This window comes from Odontesthes bonariensis, chromosome 6, assembly GCF_027942865.1.
Source record: "Odontesthes bonariensis isolate fOdoBon6 chromosome 6, fOdoBon6.hap1, whole genome shotgun sequence".
Lineage (NCBI taxonomy): Eukaryota > Metazoa > Chordata > Actinopteri > Atheriniformes > Atherinopsidae > Odontesthes > Odontesthes bonariensis.
This window is the reverse complement of record NC_134511.1, coordinates 27,600,734-27,621,593: the sequence shown is the minus strand read 5'-3', so window position 1 is coordinate 27,621,593 and position 20,860 is coordinate 27,600,734. Positions and strand designations below refer to the sequence as shown.

The following is a 20,860-nucleotide window of genomic DNA, read 5'->3' as shown; positions in this document are numbered from 1 at the left end:
CCAGCAGATACCACCTGTTAGTGTTTTCGAGCCCTAACTTACCTGTTATCAGAGTGGACTGATCACTTATCACAGTGAGCCAGTAACTGGCAAGAAGATGAAGGGCTTTCCTTTTTCATGCACAGGGGACATGCTGAACATTGCTTCACATTCCAGTCAGGTTAGACATGGAACATTTTGGAAGAGAAAGACTATTCCTTTTCTAAATGACTTTTCCATCATGATTTCTCATCGCTGGCTCTCTGAAAAACTTTGTGAAAAACAAAAGTCACATGGGAAAAAAAAAAAATTGTAGTGAAAAACACATTAACAGAAAAAATATATCATAAAGTCTTAATAAATAGGCTGAGTTGAGCAGCATGTTTGGCCCTGAAAGGACCAAATGGAAATCGGTTATCTTGGTAGATATATGTCATGGCAGCTGTCACACTTTAAGTTTCTGATACTGAGCTTGTTTCAGTACCACTGGAAAAAAATGAATTATTGTGTTAGTTTGACCAAAACTGGACTGTTAAAAAGCATGTAAACATGCTAGTCAGATTGTTAAAAAAAAAAACTCTCAAAGGTAGACTAACACAATCGGCTAATGTTATTGGGGATCGAATACCTCCATGTAAACGCTCAACTACACTCAAATGGGCCTAGGGACTCTGTACATGCTCTGCATATAAATACAACTGAAATCCCCTTGTAAGAATCTTGCTCCACAAGTTTCATGCCATTTGGAAATCCCTGTGCTCCCAATGATATTATTAACAATTATTAAGGCCGCTTTGCTCAAAGCTAGAAAAATTAGGATATAAAAATATTTTTTTACTAGACTCTACTGTACACACATGGATACATTTCTAAACATCATCCAGTTAGTTCAGAGTGACTCCAGTTGAGCTACAAACATCTCAAGGAATACTAAACCAAGCTGAGCTGGTGGAAAAATGATTAAGTTTTGCTTATCTACTTCAAGAGAAATTTACAAAACTTTAAAGTCAAAAACTCACAGGCTTTCAACTCTGTGTGTTTTTCAGGAATGGGACCAGTACACATGAATGAGGTGAAGTGCTCCGGATTTGAGAAGTCCATAACCGAGTGTTTCTTTAACAAGGAGGTTCTTGGTTGCAGCCATGAGGAAGATGCGGCTGTCAGATGTAACGCCCCCGCTATGGGCTTTGAGGAGCGGGTCAGTGTCCACTCTGTTGGAGTCAAAAACTGCAGTCACTTTTCACTCAATCAAGATGCAACATTTAATAGATGCTCTAACCGGGAACAGCAGTTACTGCTACACTACACTTGCATGGCCACAAATAAAACGTTCACTGCATCTGAATAATTTAATATCGATTTTAATAGAAGATTATGTGTGTGCCAACCATTACAGTATCTACCTCTGTTATTCCTTTTCATGAATGAATATGTATGACGACCTACTGCATATATGGGAGTACATTGTGCTCAAAAAACAAGTCCATCACATTGGTTACTGTCTTTTTTTCATTTGCAATAATGCTGTTTTAGTAAAAATAAAATTATTGAATGAATACGTGTGTAATAAGATTTGATTCGACATGCATTTACATTTACAACTAAATGCACCATCAAACTATCACATCTGCCATCAGTGGATCTTCTGCTGTGTTTTTATTTGTCTTTTTTTTTTTTTTTCTTCCCCCACAGCTGCGTCTGAGTGGAGGTCGCAACCCTTACGAAGGCCGTGTGGAGGTCCTGGTGGAGAGAAACGGCTCTCTAGCGTGGGGGGCGGTGTGCAGCGAAGGCTGGGGAACCATGGAGGCCATGGTGGTCTGCAGACAACTGGGCCTGGGCTTTGCTAGCAGTGCTTTCCAGGTACGAGTCATCGTAGCCAAGGGATGGAAATCAACACAGCTCGTATGATTTCTTTGAAAAAACAGCTCCATTTAAACTTATGTGAATGGAACAGTTTAATTTTTGGAAAAGCACACATTTCCAAAAATATTCAAGCATATACATTTAAATTCATATTCAGCTGACCTGCTGTAAATTGGCTTAAAGCCGCTCTTGGTTTTTCTAGCTGTTAATAAGACAATGTGACAACTTTGTCAACCGTGTATGGTCCTTGATCCAAAGTGTTGGTTTGTTACAGTTAGTGCCTCTAACGTCAGTGCGGGATATTCACAACCTGGTTGTAGAGCTGTCACTTTCATCCAAAAATCAAGTTGGAACTCATTTGAAATAAACATACAATTCTTCAAATTTGAACTATGTGAACAAGGTTTCTCATAGTTTTGAACATTTTCCATGGCGGCAGCTAGAAATGCTTCCCAGGAGATGTTAAATGAATGCATTGTACTGGTGACACTTTCCGCAAACAGGCCCAACTGTGTGGCTTCTTCTCAGCGGTGCTGTTTACACATACCCGGGTATTTTGATAAACGAAGACCTTTCCCTTCGTTTGTGCCTTTCGTTTATACACAAACGGAGTTTTTTCCTCCGAAAACGAGGCATAAAAAAAACTCCGGCAAAAGTGGAGATTTTTTAAAAACTCCGTTTAGCGTTTGTGTATAAACTGGATGAAAGAGACAAAAACGGAGTTTTGGGCAATTGAGAATGAGGAGTTGTCGTCATAGTACAGAGCCCCGCCCCGATCCGCCATGTTGGCAGGATGCTAATAGAGACTCTCTGATGCTAGCATGAAAACGCCATTCTCTCCGTTCGTTTACAGTGTACGCGTGTGTTTTTAAATCAGTAAGTTTAAACAGTCCGGAATTGCAAGAACATGCCTGGAAATCACTGCTGTGTGAAGAACTGTTCCAGTACCTCACATAATACGTTTGGGAAACATAGGAACAACGAAATACATTTTTTCGAAGTTCTTCCTGTCAGCAGTTCTCTATTAGGCTTCTGATTGGCTTGTGTGGAATTCTCATTGTTCTAACACTGCCACCGTCAGGCTTGGCGTAATTTAACAGCTCTTGATAGCGTTTTTATGCTGATCAATGTAGACGTGTTTTTTTTTTTTTTTAAAACTGGACTGTGTGCACCTAGTTATTTTTGCAAACGAAGGTTAGAAAATATGCGTTTATCAAAATACCCGGGTATGTGTAAACAGCACCTTAGTTCACAGCATATAACTGTGAAGTTCCCATGAGTCTGAAATGACATGACATGACCTGTAACTGTGTGATCAGTTTGTAGTTTGTAGTTTTACTTCGAATTTCACAGGGTGACAGTTCTTCACAAGTTCCTATAACCACCATCCCGAAAGCATACAAATTGGCTGCATTTCTGAGATGGCATTTTTACAAACGTCTGACAGGGGACCTGCTGTAGCTTGACTGTCCTACAGGCTTTTGGCCTACTGTGAAATGAATTAATACTTTATTGTTGTAGAATAAGACATCAGCTTTTTTTTAAAGTGTTCAAACACCTTCATTTTTATTTGTCACTTTAACATTTATATTGTAAAATCCAAAATGCCACCAAACCTAGCATTAGCTTATTTTACTAAGAGGTTGAGCTCAAGTCTACATTTGAGTGCCCTCTGCTGAATCACAAGGACAACTACTTGTAATGGTCTGATGCATTATTATACAACCTGGGGTGTAAAGAATTTCCAGATTTTTTTTTTTTTTTAAACGGGTTTCTTGACTTTAAAGTGTCCTAACGTTCAAACTGAGGTTTCATCGTGAAGAAAAAGTGACACAGGCACAGCATTATCTTACCTTTGGTTCAGAGTTGTGGGATTTATGCCAAGGGAACGGTATTAAAACTGTTACCAACACATTTTAATGTCGTCTTTTACAAAGAGACAAAAAAAACTAATACATACAATGTAAGAATTAACTCTGCTTCATTTTCTTATATATAAATTAACTTTAACAAAAAACTTCTGTTTATAATCACACCACTGTGCCGTTCTTCACCAGACTATATTGATGAAAATTGTCTCTTTTATATTAACTCTAAAAGGACAATGGTAAGGTGATTTTTGCTTTATTTGAACAATTTTCATTTTCAAAAGGATGATTCCTTTCAATTAAATGTTGTGTACACTGTTCAGTTGGTATTAACAGGACACATAGAAAATATTAGAATATAAATATTTAGTTTAGAAAAGAAGATGGATGTTATCATTTAAACTCCAGACTTCCCTCTGTCCTGTGCTTCTCTGTATACTGCACGTGACTGCTGTGAGCGACCAACAGCCATGTGTTACCACGAGTAACTGCTGACACGTGTAACGCATAAAGAAAATGTGCTCGGGGCATGACCTGGGTGGCTCCCAGCGTCGTTTACAGAGCAGCATTGGAGCAGTAGTCGGAAGGCGAGGTCGGGGACCTTCATGGTAACTGCCTTTGAAAGTGTCTGCAGAAACGTGTGATTATGTTGGCTTTGCCTCCAAGCAATGTTACAAGCATTCTGTTCAAACTTTCCCCTCAGCTGTCAGATACATTACTCATTCACATGTTAGAGACGTGGCTGCAGCGAGAAAAACTGTACATCAGCTAATAACTCTGTGCCAAATGAAAAAGTAAAATTTTGATTATCTGTCTGATACCCATCAAAAATATAATAAGACAGTCTGGATACCATGAATAACAATACTTATTTGTCGAGCAGTTATCAAAGTTTAAGATATCAAATGGGACAGAAACATAAAATCAAGACGATTCGATAAAAAGATAAAGCCAGCTCCAGAGGGGTGGTATAAAAAACATTATGATCACTGTTTGATAGAAGTGCGAGTAAAGTAAAAAGAGTGATTTCGATCAAAACCAGATTGGAGACATTTTAAGATTTCAGAGTCCTGTTCTGCTCGTTAAAGGCCTCTGCCTGAGCATCTAAAACTGGCTCATGTTGCTGAAACGGAGCTATAACGAGCCTTGATGGTAATCACCACACAGCTCTGGGAGATGGTTGTTTGGTACATACATTTTGTCCCGCTGTTATGTTCCAAAATTGACAGTATCATATTTTAAATTTTGGGAAAAAGGTCAAACAGTGTAATATCTGGGCAGCTGTGGCTCACATGTTAGAGCTTTTGGTTCACTGATAGCTGCTTTGAGTTCCCTGACAAGGTGAAGTGTTCATTGTAAAGATGCTGTGTTTCATGATGGCTCATTAAAACATGAAACTGCACAAGTTCATAAAGAATTCATGACATTCCACCTTGCTAAGTTTATAGCAAAATAAATATTGAAGTTTAATATCTGGTAATAGAGATGGTTTTACTGAAGGCTTCTGATGTATTTTTTTTTTTTTTTACCTTTACAAAATACCTTGCCTAACAATTTCCTGACATGACAGAGTCATGTAAACGTTAAACCATATTTATGTCACCCTCATGTTAGATGTGAACTTTCGGTTTCTCCACAGGAGACGTGGTACTGGCCGGGTGAAGTAAGCGCAGACAACGTGGTGATGAGTGGCGTTCGTTGCTCCGGAACCGAGATGTCTCTGTCCCACTGCCTGCACCACGGCGAACACCTCAGCTGCCCCAAAGGAGGGGGGGGCAAAGCCGCCGGAGTCTCCTGCTCTGAGAGTAAGGCACCAAAATATCGAAATTGCTCCAAAGTCATTTTAATATATCAGGGACTAGAGCTCTGCCTGAACATAAATATGAAATGATGAGTAGAGGCAATTCCTAAACCTCAGTGACCAGTTGAAACTATTTCTGCTTCTGGAGATGCTGTGTACTACAGAAATATGTAAAACTGTTCCTCCTGAATCCTTGGAAAGCTCTATTGTTTGGAACAGAAACCATTCATTTCTTTCATTGCTGTCATTTCTCCTTGTTTCTAAATACATTTCATCTCTATCTGCCTCTGTATTTTTTTCTTTCGCCACATCCTCCCGTCTGCAGCGGCCCCGGACCTGGTGTTGAACCCTCAGGTGGTGGAGCAGACCACCTACATGGAGGACCGGCCAATGTTCATGCTGCAGTGTGCGTACGAGGAGAACTGTCTGTCCTCCAACTCAAGCCAGACGCCCGCCAACTCCTACCGCCGACTGCTGCGCTTCTCCTCTCAGATCCACAACAACGGCCAGTCTGACTTCCGGCCCAAAGCTGACCGGAACTCATGGGTGTGGCACGACTGTCACAGGTCAGTGTCACTGAGTACAAGCAATCCTCTAGTTTAAATTGGATTCCATCACTTACAGTAATTACACAGCAGCTTTTTTTTTTTTTTTTAACTGGTTATTAAAGAATATTTTGAACAAGTTCCGCTTTTTCAATGTAGAGTTGCTGATGCAGGTTTTTATTTTTATTTTTATATGAATATAATTTGACATTGAACTAATGAACCTCTTGGAAAAAAGGTGAAATAAGTTTAAATGTCAATCTGTGATTAACATTTTCAAATGTGTGTGTGTGTGTGTGTGTGTGTGTGTGTGTGTGTGTAGGCATTATCACAGCATGGATGTGTTCACCACCTATGACCTGTTCAGCCTAAATGGAACCAAAGTGGCAGAGGGACACAAAGCAAGTTTCTGCCTGGAGGACTCGGAGTGTGACGAAGGTAAGAACTACACTGACATCCCAATTTAATTTCATGACGTGGAAGGAAAAACGTTTTCACTTTTTGAAAATGTCAGTAATGACCTTTCAAAGCTGTGGCTGAACTGTTGCTCATGTGAGTTTGGAAATACAGAAGGGGTCCTCTGTAGAAACCCCTTAAAATGAAACCCTTTGGAAAAATATGAAGCAACCTGATTATTATATTTATTATATTATTATATAGTACTTTCTGTTGAAGGGTCAGATTTCTAACTCAAAAGCCCATGGAGACCAACATTGAGCTAAAAGGAGTCCTTGGACCTACATTTTTTACATGATGTAGCAGATACTGTGAAGGTGTTTAACGACAATCTTCACGAATTGGCTAACATCCCAACAACTTTCAGGATTTAAAGGTTCTTGCTCTGGCCTTAAGTGGCCATTAAAATAAATGAATCAATATTTTATCAGTGTGTGATCTTATTGTATCTTGCAGGTATTGAAAAGCGGTATGAATGTGCCAACTTCGGAGACCAGGGTATCACTGTGGGCTGTTGGGATACCTACAGGCACGACATTGACTGCCAATGGATTGACATCACTGATGTCAAACCTGGGGACTACATTTTCCAGGTGATGTGTCCCATGTCCTTCAACTCTTTCTCTATCGGTGATCATCAGTTGACGGAGTTTCTTCACTTTCACAATCACAACCTTCCACTCATTCATGTTTTCCCTCTAACAGATCATAATTAATCCAAACTATGAAGTGCCGGAGTCAGACTACACCAATAACATCATGAAATGCAGATCTCGATATGATGGTTATCGTGTGTGGATGTACAGCTGCCATAATGGTAAGACAAAGATTAAGAAGAACATTTAACCTGTTGTCTTTGCAGTGTTGATGATCTGAGAGTGAAGCTCATTCTGCCTTCAAAACACAGAAAAACAAAACTGTTACACATCACAGTACAGCTTCATTAAGCTTTAAAAGAAAATAGTAAGATTCTGTTGTCCAGAATAGAAAGTTTTCAGACATACAAGGCACATTTAAAAACTCTCAGATTACCAAAGCTTGATCACTTTATTTTGTTATGCTGAGTTGGAGTTGGATACAGTGGAAGAGTCTCAGTTTTCGGTTAGTTGAATGTGTATTTGTGTTACAAACTGCTTACACGCAGAATTTCAACATTACAGCCTTGTGTCCATTACTCATAATATTGTAATAAATCTGTCTTTATTGACAATTATCCATTAAGTCCACCTTAAGTTAAATACTTTTTGATATCTGGCTTACTATTTTATCTATTACTTTCAGGCAGTTAATTACTGATTTTAAGCTACTTCAAACATACTTGTAAGCTAATTTTAAATCAATATTTATTACTTTTCGCGAGTTTAACAATTTCTACTTGCCTTTATATACAATAGCAATAACTACAGTCACTTTTAGCTTTAACAGTTCACTTTAAGTTAGTTAAATTATAAATCCATAAATCTAGAGGGATGAACAGACCTAGTTTTAATGCTTTTGAATCACCAGAATTTGCTAAGTAAATAAAACTATTGGTCGGTTGTGAATCAAGAACAGAGTGTGTAGGTGGTAAATATTTGTCTCTGCCGTTCCACTTCTAGGTGGCTCATTAAGCTCTGAAACTGAGGATACATTCCCAGGCCTTCTCAACAACCAGGTGACCCACAGATAAAGATGAAGATGAGGAGCAGAGTCTGAAACCCACCAACCACTACACATTCCATCTGCGTTGGATTTCTCCTGCCAGCCCTGCATTGATCAGATCATCCTATTTTAGCAGCAGATTTCTTTGTCCATTCTCTCTCGCTCCAGCAGATGGAGTACTTGAGTCTCTCCTGTCCAAATCGAGGAAGGTTGAACTTTACCAACACTTCCAATCTCCCTGTGAAGACAGTTTAGGAGTAGCGTTAGGGAATGCTATTAGAAATTTGTCTTCATAGAAATGCAGCACTTTAAAAAGAACCCTGCTGCAGTGTTTTTGTATTTTTTCTTTTCACTCAAAGCTCTCACTGGAGGATTATGATGTCCTTGCCTCTCTTAAGACTGATGGCAGCAACCATCTTTTACAGCCTCAAGTCCATATACATTGAGGTACATTGCACACACATTTCTTTGGCATGTCCCATATTTACACAACAGTGTTTATGCCAAATCAGCTGTGGCAGCAGTAAACCCATTTATCTCAATCACTTATGATTTATTACCTGGGTCACTTCTAGAACTAATCTGGGACCGCTGAAAAGTGTCGTAATGAAAGGCCTCTCTAAACAATTGGAGCATTAACTGTAGTTGCATTTCAAAGAGGGGTTGCACTATAATCCTTTTGGGGAGTCGGCATTACCAAAGTGTGTTGAACATAATCTCATTTAATCTAGAAAAAAAAATCCTTTTTATAAAGTATAGTAGTATCTGCACAAAGATAAAATGGGACCTCATGTTTATTTATTCCTAAGAGCCACTTAACATCCTTTGAAATCCTTAGTTTAGCTGTTCTGTAGTGGTTTAATTTCCCACCTTGATGCAGTGATGGGCAAGCATACTCCAGATCGTACCCTGTGATATCATAGGTTGCTTTTCAGTATGCTTTTAGGTATACTTACTACCTTCCCTTGCTTGGCTCACCTGTGTTTTAGCTCCTTCTAAAAAGGATGCAGGAAAGATGCTAGGAGGACATGTGAGGATGGAGGAACTGAAATGTCAAACCAAGAATCATTGGATGTTTTCCTTCAATGTCAAAGTTTGTTCTACATATTAAGGCACAGGATTTATATGCCATGCCAGTTAATAATTGCTTGATAAAGACTTCCACATAGGACACAAATGTGTGTCTGAGCTCCTCGAGAAGCCTTCTCATCTCCTTGAGGTTGAAAAAAATTCATACATTTTCAAGGTCACCAGAGAAGAGGGGACACAAAGAAACACGAGTTTGAATCTTGAAAAGCACCCATGTGTGTGGTTTTCTGAGTGACTCTTTTAGATGGATTTTAACAAAATATTAGACTTGTAACCACAAGGGCTTTGAAACAAAACTTTTCAGCATCATCAGAATGCTCTTGGGATCTACCCTATCGTGGTAGACATATTTTTTATATAGCCTACCACCAGTAAAATTATTTTAAACAGGATCAAGTCCTGGCCACAACAACTTTTAAAACTGAGAAATTTACCTGTAATCTCCACTGCACTGTATCAAGATTGAAAGAGAATTTCAATGCCTGATTGGCATCACTGACTGATGGATAGCCTTTTTGGTGTTTCTGATCGTTTGGATGAAATGAGTGTAAAGCCATTTAATGCTAATTAGCTGCACTGAACCTTCCTCTTTTAAACTCCTTTGTTTAAGTACAAACTTCCCTCTAGATGGTTTTCAGACAATTGTCCTGTAATTCATGTCTTGTAATTTATTATCCTGTTGGCAACAAAGCTAATAAGTTTGCTATCTAACCATTGTATATCCATACAGGAGCTTATTACCTTAAAAAAAAACTACCATTACCTGAAGAGTAAATAGAATTATCTAGAGAATCTGCTGAATCTATATCATGCAGACACAAGATACTGCAACACATGACATATTCTGAAAAGCTTGCATAGCTTCCTAGCTCCAGTCTTCCTCGTGTGTAATGTATAGCATAAGCATGTACCATAGCTTAGCAGAAAGAGCTAGAGCCACTTGGACAATTTACTCTGTAGATAGCAAGCCATCCTTAACACGTGGTACACAACTGCTAATAAAATGGCACCTAGCTTGTACACTACTATTCTTTTGTTAAGTTTCTCCAGCAAGCTTCATCTTTCAGTTTAGTTTATTTATGTAGAGCCACTTAACGAAAGTCATCTCAGGGCACTTTAAAGAGAAAATTAACTAGTTCAATGTAAGTTCAGTTATATATAGTCCAGTTTAGTTGAATTATAATAAAATTTAATCCAATTCATTATCATTTTCAATGCAAAAGAATCTTTATGAAATGCGCTCGTAAAAAAAAATTGCTTTGATAAGATTTATGCTTTAAGATACCTCACTAGATGGCAATTATCTTCTCTAGAAAAACTGCGTTCAAGTATTTAAAACATTACAACAATACATGCCCAGTAATATTGTTGTAATGTTTTAAATACTTCAACGCAGTTTTTCTAGAGAAGATAATTGCTTTGGATATGGGAGTATCGTCCATTGACTCTTTTGGGCTTTCACATACGCGCGCATGCCGACAAGAGGTAAGTGACATGCTGTTTATAAAGTTGTTTTGTAACGTCCCCATGCCAGTAATGTGAGAACCATGCATATGGTTTTGATGGTAAGGCTTGTGACTTTATTGTCTGATGGTTTATAAAGTGGTGTGACGTTTCTGCAGTGTGCAAGTTGTTGTTTTACGTGGAAGGTTTATTATTTGGCCCTTGGCCACCACGTATTTGGCTAGCATGACAGGCTGCGCAAACAGAGCAATCGCCGCACAGGGAGCGCCGATTTGCACCAGTCTGTGTCCTACTGTCAGTATTTGACAACCTCTAGCAATGGGATTGCGCTTCAAATGCCCCGGAGTTCCCCTTTAATCCTGCATTTAATCCACATATGCAATGGTGAACCCATTGAGGGATTTTTCAGCTCATTTACCACCCACATTGTCCTCAAAACTAAATATTGGTAGGGAGAAGAGCTGGTTTCCATCCTGCAGTGCCACAGATACTATCTTCTCATCACACAGAGAGAACATTTCTCTTTCTAAACTGTCAGATTTGCAGATGAGTTGTTTTTGTCTAACATTTTCAAGTACACATCTGTAACTTCCATCTTTTATTTTTTAGGTTTTTACAATTTTATTCCTTGTGTTATTCTTTTGTACCTTTTCATGTGTGTGAATCTAGTTTCATTGTACTTTTTGTAATGGTGCTATCAAACTGGTCCTCTATTTTCTGAGGGCACAGTACATGTTGAACAGCTACATTATGTATACTAACAGTATACTTGAATTGAGCGTACAAAATTATGTGCTTTGTGTGTTAAACTATAATAAAGGTCAGAGTTACGAAGCAAGCATTTGCTGTTGACCCTTTTTTATGTACATTTGGCCCTGTGACTGGAGGAGGGGGGCATAGGGTGGGGATTTATTCCCTGCCTCTCACTAATTGGTAGATTAGAAAGATAAAAAGCCAGATGCTGAACTCAAGACTTCTTGTTTTTTTTTTTTTGTTTGTTTTTGTTCCCTTGTCCTGTCCAGCATTATGGCAGCAGAATTGTAATCTGAATACCGTTTATGCTAAACACATTTGCTATGCCAAGGGAAGCTTTATGAATGTAAAGCTCCCCTTGACGCCCATCAACTCCTCATTTTTATTTATTTATTTTTGTTACAATATTTAACATGATATGATAATAGTGCCGAACCGGACCGGGGGACAGAGAGAGAGGGAAAGCGAAGAAGAGAAAAAAAAGAACAGAAACATGAAGAGACAAACATAAAAAACAATGAAAAATCCGACAACCAGCTGCTACACCTGTAAAAACAAAACTGAAGACGATTCACGGCTTTTGTGGGGAATCCAGCCTTAAAGCACCAGGAGCACCTGTAAGCAGACAAGCAGAGAACAAACACACAAGCAAAAAAAACAAAAAAACACAAGCAGCAGCAATCTCATATAATACACAGGTGACCTTAAACCACAGGACGGCACAACAACTGCTTAGTGAGCATGCTACTGGGCTAATGAGTGTGTGTGTGTGTGTGCATGAACATGCAATACACATAGATGGTCCCACATAATAACCATGTTTAAATATCAGTGTATAGTGTCACAACCCCCCCCCCCCCCAGCAATCAGAAGCAGGCCGAGAGGGCCCCCAGACCCAGGCCACCAACAGCCCCCAAGGAGCACAGAACCCGGGAAGCCCACCATAGGGACAACCACGCATCCCCCCAGAAGACAGCAGAGGAAGCCCCCGGACAGAGCCCCCCCGGCGACCAGAGGTGGCAGCCTACCAGCCCAGCCAGGCCCCCGCCACCCAGACATGGGCCGCGCGCTGGAACCGGCCCCCGCGAGCCCGAGCGCCACCAAAACCCCCCGGCAGGGGCCCCGCCCAACACCCGAGAGGGCCAGGCGCCCCAGACAGCCAACCGCAGTGGGCCAGCGCACGCCCCAGTGCCCCTGGGCAAGCGCCCCGGGAGTCAAGACGTGCCCACAGGTGGGTGAGGCCGCGAGCAGCGGGGAGAAGCAATGCATCCATCCCCCACCTCCGCTGGAGTGTGGCGCAGCGGGCACATCCGGGGGCCAGCAGCCCCCCAGCCACCACAGACCCTGAACCAGCAGGAAAACTCCTCCTCCTGGCCCGCCCCGCCCCAGACAGCAACAGGGGTGCGGGAAGACCCCTCCCCTCCCCCCTCTGGCTCTTTGATATTTTCTAATAGTGAGCATTTAAAATTGAGGGGCAAGCAACCTTGTGGAACTGGGAGCGTGGCCCTCCGGGCAGCCTACATACCCAAAGAGCCCCGCCCACCAGATACCACTCAGTGCTATCACCCCCCAAAACCTAATGTGTGTGTGTGTGTGTGTGTGTGTGTGTGTGTGTGTGTGTGTGTGTGTCTCATGATTAGTAATGTCTAAGGTGTAATTAAAACAAGGGCGGGGGGCTGCAGAGTGCAGCAAAGGGGACCACCTACGTGGACCCATCCGCTGCCCCCCACAGAACACACCTGCCCTCAAACCCTACGTGTGTGAATGTGTGCTGTGTACAGGAGCCAGAAGGGAGAGGGGTATGGGGATCTAGAAGACCGGGGGAGAGAGGCTCCCCCGGAGAGGGCAGCCAAGGATTGGCTGCAATAGGCACCCCCGTTTCCTGGGATCCGCCACAGAGCAGGAGGGCTCGATGTTCACCAGGTCCGGGGCCCGCAGCGTATTCGGGGAGCCACTTGGCAACCCGAAGGCACCCACCCGCCCCACCCCAGACGGCCCCTACAAATAAAGAAAAGAACAAAACAAAACAGAACACAACAAACAAAAACAAATAAACAACAAACAAACCACACAATCACTCCAGTCATAACAGCCCGGGCCTGAGACCCACCATCACCCAGGCCCACCCAAGCCGCCCCCAACAGAGGAGAAGCACCGCCCCACCCCACCGCACGCCACCCCACCCTAACAAAGAACAGCCTACAGGCACATCAGAGACCCCAGAGCAACCAGCCCGGCACCAGGACCCGCACCGACCCACCTTCACGGCGGCGTGCCCAGAGCAACCAGACTCCCCCGGGCACAGGCAGGGCACCCCCCGGGACTCAAGACTTCAAAAGGACAGTTTGTAAATTATGTGGCGATGTTACAATGGTAACGTCCATCTTTTATATACAGACGCCGGCAGGTTAGAATAGCTGTCCGCCATCTTTGTCCTTCTTGTGTTTCTAATACATGGGCCTTGCGTGGCTATCAAACAGGCCAAGGGGGTCAGGCAGGTCTCCTCCTTTTGCATTCTTCATAGGGGGTGGAAATAAAGTAGTGTTGGTTAAGCACGTCCCCATCTACAACAGATGTGACTTCTAAGCGCTCCAAGTCTTTTTTCTTACCCCCTTTTCCCCAAACAAATACCATTTTGTTAGATTTTCAAATTTGTTTAAAAAAAAAGTCAGATATTCACTTGTTGTTGGGTGTAAATAATGAAGTCTGCAGCACAGCAAAGTATGAACTTAAGGAGTGAATATTTCCTGAAACCACTTAACATTTGTGCTGTGGACTGAGCTTTTTTTTCTTTTTTAAATGACCCTGAAAAAGATTGAAGAGTCAAACCGTTGTAAGTTAAATTAATAATTAAAAAGCCTCAGAGGTTCTTTTTTTAAGCTTTGCATTTCATGTACACACTATCTGTTGCTATGCATCACAAACAGGGCAGAAATATAATAAAGATTACATATATTTACAGTTTAAAGCTGACATTAAAAACAAATAATTAGAACTCACTTCTCATGATTACAAGTAAATAACAACGATCTCTCTCCTCGCCCCTCTTCCATTTTGTGCCACTGTTGTCCTTTTCAGACATGAGACACGTAAGAATAAAACTTCATCAATCTGTTAAAAGTCATTCAGACACTGTTCACTTTAACATGTTCCTCACAGCTTCAATCAGACACATGCTGAAGAGTGATGGACAAAGTACCACAGTGGACTCAATATCTGCCATTTGCAGTAGATGGGACAGTATATCAATACAGAGGTCATTGTTGAGTCAGATTTCTAAAAATGTCATTTTAAAGTAGTTATGGATGTTAGCAACGTAAAAGAAAAAAAAAAGCATGTTATTTTCAATGTTAAAACTTGAACAGTTTGTATCACAAAAATGGTAGTATCTAAAAATCCGTAATAGTTAATGTGTTTTTTGAGAGTATTTGATTGTACTACAGTAAAAAGCATACAACAACTTCAATTTGACATTTTTACTAAAGGACACAAACTCCGTCATTACGGTTGTACAGGTGATGAGAAGGAACAGCTCGATTGAAAACTTCGTAAATCTATATTCAATTCAAAAAAAAAAAAATTCAAAAATACTTTATTTATCCCAGAGGGAAATTAAATGTTGATGTAGCTCAATTAAATCAAGGAGTTATTATAGATGCTGATGGCTGTGGGCAGGAAAGATTTCCTGTAGCGGTCCGTTTTGCATCCAAACTGAAGAAGCCTTTGACTGAAGAGACTCTGTTTTCCGATAACAATCTCATTGAGAGGATGTTCAGGGTTGTCCATAATTCTCTTGATTTTATGCAAAATCCTTCTTTGCATTAGTGTCTCCAGAGGTTCCACAGCCGTCCCCAGAACAGAACCAGCCTTCTTTATCAGGTTGTTGAGTCTTTTTAGGTCCCTGCTTCTGATGCTGCTGCCCCAACAGATGACGCAAGAGGAAACGACGCTCTCAACAACAGACTTGTAGAAGATCTGCAACATCTTGTTGCAAACCTTGAAGGACCTTAGCTTCCTCAAGATGTACAGTCTGCTCTGTCCTTTCTTGTAGATTGCTTCACTGTTGTGTCTCCAGTCCAGTCTGTTGTCCAGATGAACACCAAGGTATTTATATTCCTCAACCACCTCCACTTCTTCTCCCATGATGGAAACAGGGTTTGATCTGACCCTGTTTCTCCTGAAATCTACAATCATCTCCTTTGTTTTGTTAACATTCAAGATGAGATGATTGTTCCCACACCATGCCACAAAGCGGTCCACCAGCTCTCTGTACTCAGCTTCTTGTCCATCTCTGATACACCCGACAACTGCAGGGTCATCTGAATATTTCTGTAGATGACAGGAGTCTGACTTGTACTGGAAGTCTGAAGTGTACAGAGTGAAAAGGAATGGTGAGAGTACAGTCCCCTGTGGTGCTCCTGTGCTGCTGATCACCTGGTTAGACACACAATTCTTCTGTCTGACAAACTGTGGTCTGTTTGTCAGGTAGTCATTAATCCAGGTGATTGTTGAGGCCTCCACCTGAGTCTTCTGGAGTTTAAGACGAAGCAGATCAGGCTGAATTGTGTTAAATGCACTGGAGAAATCAAAGAACATGATCCTCACAGTGCTGCCTGCTTTGTCCAGATGACAGTGGGTTTGTTGAAGCAGGTGTATGATAGCGTCTTCAACTCCAACTCCATGGCGATAAGCAAACTGCAGGGGGTCCTGATATGTGCTGTGTAGCAGTCACAGTGCCGTGTGGATTAAGAGTTTTTCAAACTTTGACAAAACCAACATTCCTGTGGGGGATGTTTACGTATGTGGATATAAACCAGATCTTCATTTTCTTTCCACAAAGGAAAAAGAGACAGAAACTGCCTAATTTACGTTCACCTTCTACCTTCTTAAAAGCTTTTTGGGAGTGAAAAAAAAATAAGCAACAGACACTTGCAATAAAAATTGGGATAGACTCTAACGAACAAAGAACTCACTCTTGGAAAAGTGGGACACTTACTATCTTATCTGGACCATAACTCGAAAGTTTCCAGCTTGATCACAAGACGCATATAGAGACAATTTGTACGATTCTGGCTTAAATATTGACGAAGAAACAAACTTGTTGGAAAATGCCCAACCTGCCTGATGGAACCACATTGCCCCCTAGTGGTCTGCAGTGTTGATTAGTTGAACATTTAAATCCCAGAGGACTCAGTAAAATGGACAATATATGCAACTATTAACTTCTAACGATGTCCCTTCGGTATCTATTTGGTATTTGTTTGGTGTCCCCATTGTTAACACAGAAAATTAACATTGTGTGGTTCACTATTCATATGTCACGATTTCATAGATATTCATCTGAATTTTGAAAGTCATAATTGTCTTTATCATGTGTGTTATTTTGATGTCTTTATGTTACAAGTCCATGTTATATCTTTAATCTGCATATCTTAACAAGATGTGGTGTTTTCAGAATCACCGAGACAAATGTTCTATGAGATGGGAGTAATGGAGAAACACAGAGTTCTTTGTCTCATCCAGAAATCCCCCTTTAGCACAGATCACCTTACACAGACACCCAGTTAAACATGCACACAGTTCAAGCATGTCATTGGCTGAAAAAGTAGTGTAAGCCCCGCCTCCGAGAGTCAAAACCCGGAACCCGCGAAAACACGCTCTCTAGTTCTCTCGTTTGCTGGCTCGCTTCAGGCGTCTGCTCTCTTGCTTCTTGCCTCTTGTTCCAGAAGGGTTCCAACCCAGAGTTTCAGAAGGAGATTTGAGCAGAGAACAGCTGCTCAGAGAGTTTTGGAGATGGTTTAAGCAGAAGAGAAGAGCTCACCAGAGTTTGGGAGTTTTCCCATAATCTCAGGAGAGAACGGAAGGACGTGTGGATAACGATGCAGCGGACGACCGGAGGAGACCCTCCAGAACCCAGTGAGACCCCGGAGACGAGAAAGAAAGACCCGAACAAAGAAACAGATTGAAATACTCCGAAGATGCACGTTTTACGTGTTTTTGTTCGTCCCTCGCCATCCACGTCCTTCTACGTCGCACGTCCTAACCTCCGCTGTTTCACGCCATCATCACCTTTTCCTACCAAGAAAGCCAACTCCAAGCAACCTTTTATTAATCTTCTGTGAACTTAAGTTCACTTCATCAGAGAAGCAACGGACCCACTGACACTCACAAGATTCAATCATCTAACCACAGTCCTCGGCACCATCGTTTCGGTTTCCCAGTGAAAGAAGCAACTGAGAAGTCCGCTAAAGTCAGCCACCACAGCCAGGAAGGCCCAGAGAGCGGAAGAGAAATCCGCTCGGACCCGCGTGGCCGCTGCCGTGGTCCGAACCGACTAAACAGAACTTCAGCACAGTAAGACCGACCCGTTTTCACCTTAAAGTGGGTTTGATGGATGTCTCGAGGCTTTCACAGAATGATAAATTAATCCGAAATGTCAGTATTTAGCTTCAAATAGTCAGCCAACCCAAACTATTTGAATAAATCCAGTAACTCTCCATTCCCATATTTTATTTTCCATTCACTAAGTGTTTTATATAATCACCCATATTCAATGCATCTCCTGTTTGTTTAAAGGTTCATGTCTAAGATCATATCATTGTAATAAACAGCTCATATATCTATATATATGTTATAATCACAGATTGTGTCGTATGCTTTCTTTACGTAATGTCTGTCCAACCAAACGAGAACTTCACGAAAGTAGCGAGATATGAGACTGAATATTAATTGATTATTAATTGAAAGATTAATTTAACACCAGGATCGTAAGATTTCGAACAGTTTTCCTACCTGACTGTGACTTAAATTAAGTTAAAAACCTAGGTAGGTGGTGCCCTGAATTCGAGGTAAGGTTTATTTGAGACTGTAAGAACATCTCATAAATCCTTATATTTAATACGTATATAAATACCCGGTAACGCTACAGCTGGTTTGCTTACACAGGTGGGTCAACAGGAGTCTCTCCAGGACCTTCATGATGTGGGATGTCAGGGCAACAGGTCTGTAGTCATTAATGTCTGAAGGGTGAGTTTTCTTTGGTACCGGAACCAGACAGGATGTCTTCCACAACAGTGGTACCTTCTCTTGGGTCAAGCTAAGGTTGAAAAGGTGTTGCAGAATCCCACAGAGCTGCTCTGCACAGGCCTTCAGGACTCGGGGGCTGACACCATCTGGACCTGCAGCCTTGTTCCGGTTCAGTCTCTCCAACTGCCTCTTCACCTGACTTCTAGAAACAGAAAAGTGGGAGGGGGAGGCAAAGGGGAGAGCAGCATCTCCTGATTGGGTTGAAGACAAACTAGTGGAAGCAGAAGAATCCTTTTTTGAGGTGGAGGTGGAGATGTTACAGGAAAGCTGTGGGTCAGAGGAGGGTGGGATGTCTCTTTAGATGGGAACAGGAGGGGAGGATGGTGAGCTTGTTCCTGAACTGAACCTGTTGAAGAATGTGTTCAGCTCATTTGCTCTGTCCAGACTTCCATCCATCCGATCCTCCCTCTGCTTGAGGCCTGTGATCTTCTTCATTCCTGACCACACATCTCTGATATTGTTCCTCTGCAGTTTACTCTCAAGCTTGTTTCTATACACCTCCTTGCTCTCTCTGATCTTGACTTTGATCTGCTTCTGTATACTCCTCAGTAGCTCCCTGTCTCGCTCCCTAAAGGCTCTTTTTTTCTTGTTCAATAGTTCCTTTAGCTCACTGGTGATCCAGGGTTTGTTATTAGGGAAGCATCTCACTGTTCTGGTGGGGATGGTGTTGTCCACACAGAAGTTTATATAGTCAGTCACACACTCAGTCATGGCATTAATGTCCTCTCCATGTGGCTTACAAAGACAAATCCAATCGGTTGCATCAAAACAACCCTGTAAGGCTTCTTCAGCATCATGTGACCACTTTCTAACAGTCCTTTTTGTGACAGGTAGTCTCTGGACAAGGGGTTTATATGCTGAACAGAGAAAAACAAGGTTGTGATCTGATTTACCCAGGGGAGGTCTTGATTTGGAAATGTATGAATCCTTGACATTTGTGTAAAACAAATCCAATGTCTTGTTTTCTCTGGTAGAGCAGCTGACAAACTGTTGAAAAGTTGGCAGTGTAGCAGAGAGTGAGGCATGATTAAAATCACCAGATATTGCCACAAAAGAATTGGGGTGTTGTGCCTGTATCTTAGCAACAACGGAACTGATGACATCACATGCAGTGTCGGCAACAACTGAGGGTGGAATGTAAACAGCCACCAAAACAACCCTGGTGAACTCTCCTGGCAAATAATATGGACGAAAACTTACTGCCAATAGTTCAATGTCAGGACTGCAGAGACGACTCTTCACAGTAACATCTCCTGGGTGACACCATCTGTTGTTGACAAGCACTGCCAATCCACCCCCCTTCCTTTTCCTGCTACTCTTTAAATCTCGATCTGCTCGTACAGTCAGGAAGCCCGGCAGAGAGACGCTGGAGTCAGGTATATGATCCTGTAGCCATGTCTCAGTAAAACACATAATGCTACATTCCCGATATTCTTGCTGAGTCCTTGTCAATGCTAGAAGTTCATCCAACTTGTTAGCTAACGATCTTACATTTCCCATGATGACGGATGGCAGAGATGGTTTGAACTTCTTCTTTCTTTCTCTCCTCTTTGCTCCTGCTCTGCATCCACGACGCCTCCTTTTCAATTCCAGTGGGATTTCTGGCTTCAGTTGTCGAATTATTTCTGCTTTTCCAATGTTAATCAGCTGCTCCCTGTTGTAAACCACCTTGTTGCTATGGTTATGCATCATGACAAAAGAGTAAAATATACAAAAGTATTGGGAAAAATTAATCCAGCTGCACAGCATCCAAGGCAGGAAGGAACAGTTGTCCAAAAAAATGCAATTTCTTCCAAGAAATAACAGGAATGAAATTTTGAAAAAAGAAAAATCTCAATGTGAGGTTCAGAGCTACTCCAACGTGCTGCCACCCTCAGCAGCGCATATATAACACCTGGCAACAGTTTTCCCATGCCATTTTAAGCGGCCAACATTAAGTACTGTTGCTTAAACTAACATTATTTCACTAACGTTTTTTTTATTTTTATTAACGCCAGTTATTGAGGTTGTAACAATGTGCTTTCAAGGACAATTGGGAAATCAGAATTTCCAACTTCCAACTGGAAAACAATTAGAGAATAAAAATAAACATTCAGATATCCTTGTCGGGATATAAAAATATTAGGGTCCTTCGCTGACCATTTCGTATTATGATAATAGCAAAACCAGCATTTCGATTTCCACTTCCAAGGTACAGTGAATGCAGCATCATCTGAAGTTATGGTGGACATTCAGAGGGAGGAGGCTGGATAACCTGGTACAGCGATGTCATAACAATGACATATAATGTTATGATATGTGAATGACTGACTGAC

The 20,860-nt window shown here is 41.5% G+C and overlaps 1 protein-coding gene across 1 annotated transcript in view; it reads left to right on the top strand.

Annotated features, from left to right (window-relative positions):
* Positions 1–11,537, top strand: part of loxl2b (lysyl oxidase-like 2b) — a 49,897-nt gene extending 38,360 nt beyond the window's left edge. Inside the window, exons 7-14 of the mRNA XM_075468193.1 lie at positions 1,026–1,177; positions 1,672–1,839; positions 5,350–5,515; positions 5,837–6,077; positions 6,379–6,494; positions 6,969–7,105; positions 7,218–7,329; positions 8,111–11,537. Coding sequence (XP_075324308.1) covers positions 1,026–1,177; positions 1,672–1,839; positions 5,350–5,515; positions 5,837–6,077; positions 6,379–6,494; positions 6,969–7,105; positions 7,218–7,329; positions 8,111–8,181 — 1,163 coding nt within the window. The 3' untranslated portion in view covers positions 8,182–11,537. The remainder of the gene's footprint in view (positions 1–1,025; positions 1,178–1,671; positions 1,840–5,349; positions 5,516–5,836; positions 6,078–6,378; positions 6,495–6,968; positions 7,106–7,217; positions 7,330–8,110) is intronic.
* Positions 11,538–20,860: the final 9,323 nt, after the last annotated feature.